The following is a 10,277-nucleotide window of genomic DNA, read 5'->3' on the forward strand; positions in this document are numbered from 1 at the left end:
CGGCAAATATTTGCTTGTAATTCCCTGATGCTTGAATATGTTTAGCACTTTTGTTTGCCTCTGCACTTGGTACCAAAGACTCATGTCCTCCCAACAAGGTTCAAGTTTGGTCGGATGTGCGCCAATGTATAAAGTCAACAACTGTGTCGGATAATCTAGACAAACTGCACTATAGAGGTAATGGTTCCCTGCCACCAGAGACTCTTGTACTTGGAAAGTTTTATGCCCCTGCTGTTGATCTTCCAGCAGCAAAACCTCACCCTGATTAAGCTTTAAACGCGAAGCACTGTGTTTGAAAACTTGACTATTAGTTTGGTCAACTTCAACAATCTCTCCTTGTTGATGACTAGATTGTTGTAGGTAAGGAACCAGACCATTCTCATTCCCGCCGAGGCAGAACTCCATCCTACGCTTCTGAAGGCGAAGGCTGTGATTCGAGACTAATGAAGCTATTGACTTCCTTGGCGGTCCATTCCATTGTACAATAGCGTTGTAAGTTGCCAAAAGTACCTGCAGAGTTCCTAGGTCTCCCCAATTTGCATTCCCGAATTTGTTCCATATCCGGTCCACAGGAGACACAGAGACTTCAGCATGGTTCTTGATCCATTCAACCGCAGACTTGTACGGGTTAGTTGAGTTTAATTCGAGTTTACTAAGATCACCTCCAAGTTTAACCACCCCTCCATATTTAGAATCCAGAACCAAAAGGAACACAGAACTGCTCTTTGTAGCTTTAACCTTGCTCAAACACCTAGAAACAAGTATATGAATACCATAAAAGACGGCTTCGCAGACAACGGAAGCTGATAATTTCAACTCATTTCCGGACAATATATCAGGTTTAAACAGGGCAAACTCCATGATTTGATCCCATTGGACTTGCTGATCACTCCCAACTTTCGATATCAATGCTAAACCACAGAGCTTTCTAAGCCCTCCCCTTGAAATCGCCTTCTCTACACTATAAAACTTGGATCCAAGAGAACGCGGACAAGATACAAATAGCGGAAGCTCACCTCTTTTATGCCAAAATGCATGCCACAAACCACTCACTACAGCATGAAGGAAGTCTTCCAACGCAAGATATTCGTCTTCATTTGGATCACCGGAAACATAAGGTGAGCATGGCATCCGGACAAGTTGCTGAAACAAAACACCCTCCAATGCCACATCAAGCTTGCGCAATTCATCGATCATAAAGGGAGGACCAAAACCAGTTGCTGAATCTTCGCATGAATTCTCCGAAACCCAATCCCCAATACAATCTGTGAACAATTCGAGGTCAACAAGTTTCCTTGAATAGTCCTTTAGCCCCTTGGACACTCTTCTGGAAGAACAGGCAAACTTGCTTGAAGCTGAAGCGCCGGAATGTGTGGACATAACGGAGTTAGACCTTTGAAAACTACCATTCGAGCTATGGCCCGGAGACAGCAATCCCATATCATTTTGTAGCAAACCAGATGTGAACTTTCTAAAACTTCCACTCAAACTTTGCTCAAAAGACGAATCGAAATCGTTATGTTGATTACCTAATTTCATTGCTAACATTCAACAAAACCCAGAAGCAGGAATACAACAACAACAACAACGAGCTGCTGATTCAGAGTTCTTTGGGGAGTCTGAAACTTGCATTTCTCACAACCCAATAAACAAAAACATGGTTTGCAATGTCACAACATGGAGATTTGAACCCTCATTGAATTAAAAAAATGTGCAGAAAAAATGAAAGGTGGGGCAAAGATTGAAACTTTACTGAAAACCCAAGAGCATCGAGAGTCCCATCCAGATCTCTGAAGCATTGATGACTGAAAAAGTGGATGGAAATGTGAAAAGCATTTGAAAAATGCAGACGGGTTCTTCTCCTCCACCTTCAAAAATGGTTGCTTGTTTTACCAGAGAACAAAAATGGCTGGTTTTTAACCCCAAAAAACGGTTGCTTTTCTTGTCTCTAGTTGTAGGCGTGCTGGTGCATTGGCTTTGGGAGGAGGGTCCAAAAAACTCTCACCACCTCTCAGGAGTCGGTAGGTGAGAAGAGAGAGAGAGAGAGACAGAGAGGAGAGAGAGGGAGAGGGAGGGACGGAGGGGGCCTGTAAAGCTGGGATAGCAATAGAATAATAAAAAGGGGAGGAGTGAGGAGGAGGGTGGGGGAAGAAGTGGCAACTGAGCGACAAGAAGCAAAGGGGTTGGAGGCTGAGAGGAACGCAAGTGAGCCTTGTCTATCCCCACAACAATGGGGCAGTCTTGGTAGCTGGCCCCTTTGGTCCCATTGGACCCAGTGACAATGACCACTCTCAAATGTAGTCAGAAACTGAATCAACTTCCGACCCAAAAAGGAAATTATAAAGAAAAAATTCTATATAGTTTTCATTTAAAACATTCTAATTTTTTTGACCAAACGATATTCAAAACTATTCCAAATTATGAAGATCAATTCAAATTTTGTTGTAAGGGCAGATATACCGTCTTGACCAACTAGCCTGCTAAAAATTTGAACTTAAAGTACAAGATAGTGAGTGCATTACTCTGAACAACTTGCATATCATCTCTAATATATAAAAACATTCTTAAGGGTTATAAAGATAAGGAAATATTAAAAGAAAAAGGGATAATATAAAGTTTGAAGAGGGCAAAAGAGGGTCAATTAGAGTCAACTCTTCATCTAGTGATGTATTTTGTGTCATAGAAAATTAGGTAAAGTTCTCACTTTGGGTGGCCAAAATTTGCAGGCTCACAGCTCTCCTTTTTTCCTGTAATCATCACAGACAGTTGGAGTGCAAAGTTGTAGGCTTGCTTTATTAACGTGACTGATTTCCGGAATAACCATCACTATCTGAATCTCAGAAAGATCTTAAATTATTGCTACTTGTTTGCAAAGGAAGCAAAAATGATTGAACCAAAAGCATCTCTTTTCCATTGTAATTTTGCTGCAAATGCTACAGCCTTGATTCAGATGGTACAGAAACAAATTGCACAAACGCACCGCCGGCCAGGTACAAGTTAACAGAATTGCATCGTTTACGGGTAAGAGATTACAAGTTAACAGCAGCATCACCGGCGAAAATGCCCTTCAGCAGCTCAGCTTGCTGACTTCTCTGAAGTAATCCATTCTTTTGCAGCTTCTAAGTCGGGAAGGACAACTGCGCCAGATTTCCTCCACTCATCGGCATCAGATGTCTTGAACCTATCCAATAACAATGCATGCATCCCAATACTTGTTGCCGGGACATAGTCTTTGCGCATGCTGTCCCCTATGTGCAGAACCTCGTCCGGTGACAGATTTCCAGCCCTTTCGAGTGCAAGTTCATAAATCTTTGGGTTTGGTTTCTCCACACCTTCTACACCAGAGAACACTCCAAAATCCCAATCGGTTCCCTGAAAAAACCATTGATATGATACAATCAGGATGAGAAAGACATGAAAGCAAACCAAAACCAAGGGATCTGCATACCCAAGTGTCAAGTAATGCTGCTGAAACAGAGATTTAACTAATTTACCTGGTGCACACCCAAGGCTGGAAGAATTACATCTCGATAACGGTATTCTGCATTGCTAATAATTCCAACTTTAAGACCTTGTTCATGGACCCATCTTAGAAAGGGTTGGGAGTCAGGAAAGATGGAATAAGGAGCAGAGGAACCAAAGGATGCATATATACGTCGGAACACTTTCTCAAATGTCTCCTCATCGTAATGATATCCAGCCTATTATAAAAAAAAAGATGTCCATTTCACAATTCATTATTAAGAAAATTATTCGAGAAAATTTGTTGGAAAGTCCTAGCTGATACTATTTATTGTCTAAATTCTATTAGGGGGATGATGTTCTCAGTTTTCTAGATTAACAAGTTCTGCTAGTTATTTAGAAGCACCACAAAACCTTGGCATCACATACAACAGTTGTCGAGAAGCTAGTTATCACAGAGAACTGGATCAAGTTCGAGAACCCATGTCAAATATCTTACCCTTATAAAGGAGTCTCTGACACAAGTTTTCCACCATACGATGTTGGGCATTTTCGCAGCATGCCCGAAACATGGATACTTGGTGGCCATGTCTTTATATGCATATTTGAAGCCCTCATGCACCCTTTTGTAGTCAGGGCATTCCAGCCCTACAGCTTTGGCTGCCATACAATAGTAGTCACCAAGCTCTCCCTTGTAATGCTAGCAATGTGCCAGTCACATCCACTGTAATGCACCGCAACTTCGACAACAATGACATTGTAAAACTGTATTGTAGTGAATCCCAAAAAATGAACCACTAAATGCCTATATAGGAACTTTCAGTATACGTTGGGATCAAAGCACCAAATATTGCTGCAGTCAACCAACCTCTTCAAGGAGTTCCAGTTATCACTGCATTTTCATAGTAGATTTATTAGGTTACGATGTGAACGTTCCAATTACAGATAATTAGTACTGTCAAAATAGCATCACATTCAGATTTGTAATCCTGCGGCGTTTATCTTATAGCATTAATGTCATCAGACTCGGAATTCTATACAGAGATGAAAAGAACTCAAACAAATTACAAACACTCCATGAATACCACCCCGTCTAAATATCATTCTTTTCTCCCAACTTTCTTCCTAGTACAAATAAAACTAAGATGAATTTCCTACTTATACATTGCTTCTTAGTCTACCAAACCGGAATGGAAAAAGATGACCTGCATCAGCTATATCTACATTTCCTACTTATACATTGCTTCTTAGTATACAATAAAAAAAATGTAAAAGGCACTGCTTCTCAGTTTCTAATAACATAAAAACCCCGCAAACATAAATCGGAATCAGATACAGATGCTGATCACAATCACGAATTACAAAATTACGAAGGACCAAAGCGAGTTAGCCCTTCACCGGACACCCTTCAACAAATGACAGATGTAACAAATGCTATACATCAAGATCAAATGATTTCTGAGTTGCATAGTTAATAGCATTAGATACTTAGTCAAAGGCACCCTTAAAGCAATAATCAAACAGATAATACATCCTATGTTTTGTTTTTACATAGCATCTTGATGATAACAAAATGCCCTTCCCCCAACATATAATTTTAGATTTACAAAAGCATTAAAGGATGAATCTGTAACAAATCCAACTACTATATCAGACTTCCAACTTACCCAGATGCCCAAATCACACCAAATTTTATCTCTATCATCAAAAGTTTAGCATTTCTGTTCATCCCCAATCACCACAACTAAAAAATTACGAACTTGCCGTAAAATGCAGATATTCCAATCCATTTAATTTTAATGTTCTAATTTTTCAAGAAACATCCAATATAAAGCACTCCAACAAAAGATTCCACGCAAAGATTAAAACCGAATAAATTAATAAACACATCAGATTCTGACGGATATAGAATAATCAGAGAAAATGCAGCTTTAAAAAAATATGAGATACCAACCAAATCAAGCTCAAATTTCCACCAAAATAAATTAATAAAATCGAAAATACTTCGCAAGAAGAGATTTTGAAGCTTACCCAGATGCCGAAATGGGGGAGAGAATCTGAATTAGTAGAAAACGCAAAGCCGTTTATGGTCATAGAGCTTCAGCTGCACGTTCATGGAGGACGAGGAAATAAATAAATCAGTCACCTTCCTAGCTTCTCAAGCGGATTACATCACATACAGCAGGCGCAGTTAATTGTAATCTGTGTCCGCGAATTTGGTTGATTGCTTTATTTCTTGGTTTTAAAAATTTCACCCCGCACTTTTACTATTTGTTTCTTTTCGGCCCCTCCTGCTGACTTGCCGTGTGGTGACTTTGTTTTTTTTAAATTGACAAAAATATAAATGTCTTTTCAAAATTATATTTTCAGATGTTTTGAGATTTATCCGAAAATCTTGGTTGATTTTTTTTTGACAATGCGATATTTTAAATTACATGTTAAATACTTAATTATGATTGACTCGTATAATTCAAATTTCATTTTTTGTCCATTATCGTTGTATTAATTAAAGCGATAAATTTGTAAATAACAGGAAAGTGAAGCAAAAATTCAAAGGGGCATTTTTTTTTTTTGATATAACTATATAGCTGTACTAAGGAGTGGAGAAATAAATTTGTATCGAACTATCCATTTACAAAATTCGAACTTAAAACATTTCACTTACAAGTAAAGATGAATAACATTAGACTGTAGCATTATTGTTTAAGCATCAAAACATTGAGAATTCCAATTAATATGGTTCAACTTCCTCTCTAATTGGAAAAGACTCAAGAGAAATGCTAAAAAAACTCACTCAAAAGTGGAACTCTTTATGAAGACTTTATCATTTCATATTTTTTACATAATATTTTCTAATGCTGCCACAAAAATTAATTGAAATGGCAAATAATCAGTAAAAAATTTCATTTTGATATATTAAACATATTATAATTTCCTCTTGTATTTACTATGGAGTGGAAACATATGCTTAGGAATAAATAAAGCTGTCACACATTTTCTGCCATGAATTGGAACCTGATTGCGATGTGGCAAAAGATAAACTATTAAAGACTAAAGTCCCGATTTCTCATAGGTGACCAAAAATATAAATAAAAAAAGAAGTTTAGGAGTTGCAAGTATAAATAAATTAAATCCGAGGGTCTCAGTGAAAAGTTGAAAACTATGGACGCTCGCGGGCTGGTTTGGGTTGCCTGTGGTATTGTGCACCGGGAAAACACGTTCCACGCATTCTCGGTTTATGGTTTTTGGTCCATCCAAAGTTTCGAGACCAAAACTCGGCGTTTGGCGGCACTTAATGCGAAACCTGAAAATTAATCAGGCACCTAAAGTTACCAGGACTTTTGTCCCTGGACTCTTTTCAAATCACTTTATTTATTTGCAGATGATGCTTTAACGCAGTGCAGATTACAAACTTGGCGTTTTGGCAAGAATGGTATAAGTTTTTTGTTCGTAATGCGTATTTTGGCTCGCTATCGGGAACAAGTACAGATACAAAATGAAGCGGGTCGGTCTACCGTATGCTGTCAAGATGCACTACGTACTTGCTCGAGTTATGACTCGTTTGAAAGTACTTTTAAAATGACTCAAAATGTTTTTGAAGAAATTTGATTTTGAGTTCTAAAAGCACTTTAATTGTTTTTTAGAAGAAGCACCAAATATGTGTTTCTTGCAAAAAGTACTTAAAGTGCTTTTCCACGATGCACGTAAATTTTTACTAAGAATTGATTTCAAAAACATTTTCACCAAAAACACTTTCAGTCATTTTAAAAACACTTCCAAACGAGCCTTAATCACCGGAAGAGAGCTTATTCAAGATGCCTTGTGTCTGTGTGCAAGAGCCAAAATCCATCATATGTTTTGGAAGAAAGTCATACAAAGTGAGGAAACATGCAATTCAAATGTTATAATGCCAAAACATTGTCTGAAAATCACGTCTAATTGGAACAAGGAAAACCTAAGAGGCCTCGGCGGCAGGTTGAGTCACTCCACTCTTCACCAACAGTTTGCTCAGTGCATCTGGGGAGCACACCTGGTACTTCACTTTACCCGAAGGCAAGACAAATACTTCCGCCAACTCGAGCTTATCGGATGTCAGGCTAGTGCTGTCCATTGTCTTGCTCAGCACCTTCAGCGCAAGCTCAACTGCCTCTTCTCTTGTTATTTCATCCTTGTAGTCCTGTTTCAGCATTGACTGTGCCGCCTGGTTGTTTGCCCCAATGGCTGCAGCCTTCCAACCGCCATAGTTTCCACTTGGGTCGCTCATGTACAGCTGAAAACCGTAGTTTTTATCCCAACCTGCAAACAGAAACGAAACGCCAAATGGGCGGAGCCCACCAAACTGCGTGTAGCCTTGTTTGGTGTCACACAGAGATTGGACTAGTTGTTCAACAGGCATTGGCTCTTGGTAAGCAAATGTGTAGCGCTGTGCTTGGACCCTGGCTGTGTTGATCAAGATGTTGGCATCAGACATTATCCCAGCCACTGCACATGCGACGTGGTCATCAATCTTGTACATCTTCTCTGTTGATGTAGAGGTCTGAAGAAGCTTGGAAGTCACCTTCTTTTCACCTACCAACACAACTCCATCTTTCGACAATATCCCAATTGCGGTCCCTGCATTTCCAATGGCCTCCATAGCATACTCAACTTGGTAGAGACGACCTTCAGGAGAGAAGATCGTCGTGCGGCTGTCATACCTTCGAGACATTTGATATCAAACTGAAATATGTAAAACAATGAAACTGATTAAATACCAGCTCATAAGAAGTATCAATGGCAATTATCAAAGTTTATTTAAGAACATGGAATTACAAATGAAATTTCAGGAATTAAACGAGTCAGGAATGCATCCAATAAACATGTCATCTTCAGAAATAGTATCTATAGAAACAATGAAAACGTATTCGAACAAATTGAAACGGCTCTTCGAATAAACCCTACAGTGGAAAGGAAGAAAATAATAGTTCTTGTAGCTTCAAGTTAATAAAGTTAAAATAATTAAAACAGAGCATACATCAGTAACATCACTTTTTCCAATGGTATGCACTCAAATTTGGACTCGAAGGGGTAAACTTCCCACAAAGTTGTCTGATTTAGAAATAATACATAAAAGACTGAAATTCACTACAAGTTTTTGCAGATGCCTTTTGACTCTAGCCGCAAAGTGTTCCTGCTTGTTCCCAACAGCTGAATGAATATGAAGGTTCCAAACAAAATTGCATACATATATACTGCTGAAATTTTATGTCGCTGAAATTTCAACATGTGGTAATATTTCCACCCGTTTTTCTCTTTCCATGGACTGGGAATATTGGTCAAAATTACAGTATATTAACCCATATTTTAATAAATAGGTATGTGTCTGCAAATAGTCTAACTTCCTAACAAACAGATATAAATAACGCATCTAGCATCGTCCACTTTCATGTTATTATCTGCCGCAATCACTAATACTTGCAGTAAGAAAGTTACTATCCACTCTTTAAGACCATTGCTCAACTATAAGGCCAACAGTTCACGTACTATTTACCAGAGGCAAACAAGTTTTACAGCAGCAGAAAAATCACACTAATTTCCACATTCAGTAAAGATACTGAAAGTTGTAACGTGACCCGTCAAAGAAAAAGGTTTAATTTTATACGGCATCAATACACATCTTGACACAATGGACAAGGCTACTGGGTCAATCATAAGCAGAGTTTAGGCGTAGACTACTTCTGAGCATAACTAGAAAAGGAAAAAAAAAATGGAACTAGACCAAAACCATTAAACCTGATATTAACTTAATTTACAAGAGGATTCTACTTTAAACTTTAAACTATAAAAATTGATATCAGTATCCACTATCCAGGCTAAAACCCTATACCTTAATTAAAACCATAGCTTATTTCCAGTCTTTTCTGACTCTAATTTCCTTCCAAAACTATTGGGAATCGATAAAAAATACTACAACTCCTCTAGCAGTAGAAAACTCGTACTAATTTCCACATCCAATGAAGATACTGTAACTTAACCATTCAAGGAAACAAATTGAGTTTTATTTAGCACCATCGACGAATCAGCAAGGCCGACAAGCCTACTGAATCAAGAACAAGCAACGTTTAAGCATTGACTACAAAGTCGAAAGGGAAGCATTGGAATTAGAATAACAACCAATGAACCGGATTTTCGCTAAACATACGAAAAGATTCTGCTTCAAAACCAAAATGATGAAGAATTGATCTCACTATCAAAGCTAAAGTGCCGAAATTCTCAGGAAAGATCAAAACACTATCAAAATATGACCTAGAAAAATTAGAAAATAACAAAAAGCTTCATCTTTTACCTTATTCAACTTCTAAAAAACTCACAAAGAGAACCCAGTAAAAATTGTCCCTAATTCCTCCTAAACGCCGAGTAATCCGACGGATTGAAAACAAATAGACAGTACCCTGCTGTGGTTCTCTCTCTACAACCCCAGAAATTTAGCACGAATCTACCATGAAAAGAAATGCTTATGTAAATTCAAGACACAAAAATTCAGATATTTACAAAGAGAGAAGAGAAGTGGACCTGATTGGGTAGATCTTGAGCAATAGAGAATCGGAGATAGTCTGGGAAGCACGAAATCGGAGAGAGAGAGAGAGAGAGAGAGTGGTGAATCAACCATGGAAGGTGTTTGTATAGTCTCTCTCTCTCTTCTCTTGTCTTGCGCAAAAGGTTAGTGCACATCAATCAATCTGGGCCGTTGGTTTAAAGCACGACTTGGATCAGCCCAAATTTATACCGGACCCTTTGTTTTCGACCCGTTATGTTTAGTATTTTTAAAGAGTCCC

The 10,277-nt window shown here is 38.4% G+C and overlaps 2 protein-coding genes across 3 annotated transcripts; both read right to left on the bottom strand.

The window, feature by feature from the left end:
- Positions 1 to 2,888: 2,888 nt before the first annotated feature.
- Positions 2,889 to 5,652, bottom strand: LOC103932408 (haloacid dehalogenase-like hydrolase domain-containing protein 3). Its single transcript, XM_009342001.3, is given in 5 exon segments — positions 2,889 to 3,372; positions 3,495 to 3,701; positions 3,962 to 4,159; positions 4,161 to 4,354; positions 5,494 to 5,652. Coding segments are annotated over 4 exon segments (762 nt in total). The 5' UTR covers positions 4,221 to 4,354; positions 5,494 to 5,652; the 3' UTR covers positions 2,889 to 3,075.
- A 1,637-nt stretch (positions 5,653 to 7,289) lies between these two features.
- LOC103945195 (proteasome subunit alpha type-4) lies at positions 7,290 to 10,175 on the bottom strand. Of its 2 annotated transcripts, none has more exons than XM_009355735.2 (2): positions 10,015 to 10,175; positions 7,290 to 8,181 (listed from the first exon to the last, which is right to left on the bottom strand). In XM_009355735.2, the coding sequence occupies exon 2, from the start codon at positions 8,168 to 8,170 to the stop codon at positions 7,418 to 7,420; it is 753 nt and encodes a 250-aa protein (XP_009354010.1). In that variant the 5' UTR covers positions 8,171 to 8,181; positions 10,015 to 10,175; the 3' UTR covers positions 7,290 to 7,417. The 2 variants fall into 2 exon arrangements, with proteins under 2 accessions (XP_009354010.1, XP_048429879.1); XM_048573922.1 differs by lacking the exon at positions 10,015 to 10,175 and adding an exon at positions 9,788 to 9,913.
- Between the last annotated feature and the right edge of the window lie 102 nt (positions 10,176 to 10,277).

The sequence above is a fragment of a genome, unplaced genomic scaffold, assembly GCF_019419815.1.
Source record: "Pyrus x bretschneideri cultivar Hongxiangsu unplaced genomic scaffold, Pyrus_bretschneideri_v1 Contig7, whole genome shotgun sequence".
NCBI lineage: Eukaryota > Viridiplantae > Streptophyta > Magnoliopsida > Rosales > Rosaceae > Pyrus > Pyrus x bretschneideri.

What these genes read in the sequence shown, in the direction of transcription:
- LOC103945195 (XM_009355735.2), bottom strand. Translation starts at nt 8,170, where the DNA reads ATGTCTCGAAGGTATGACAGCCGCACGACGATCTTCTCTCCTGAAGGT.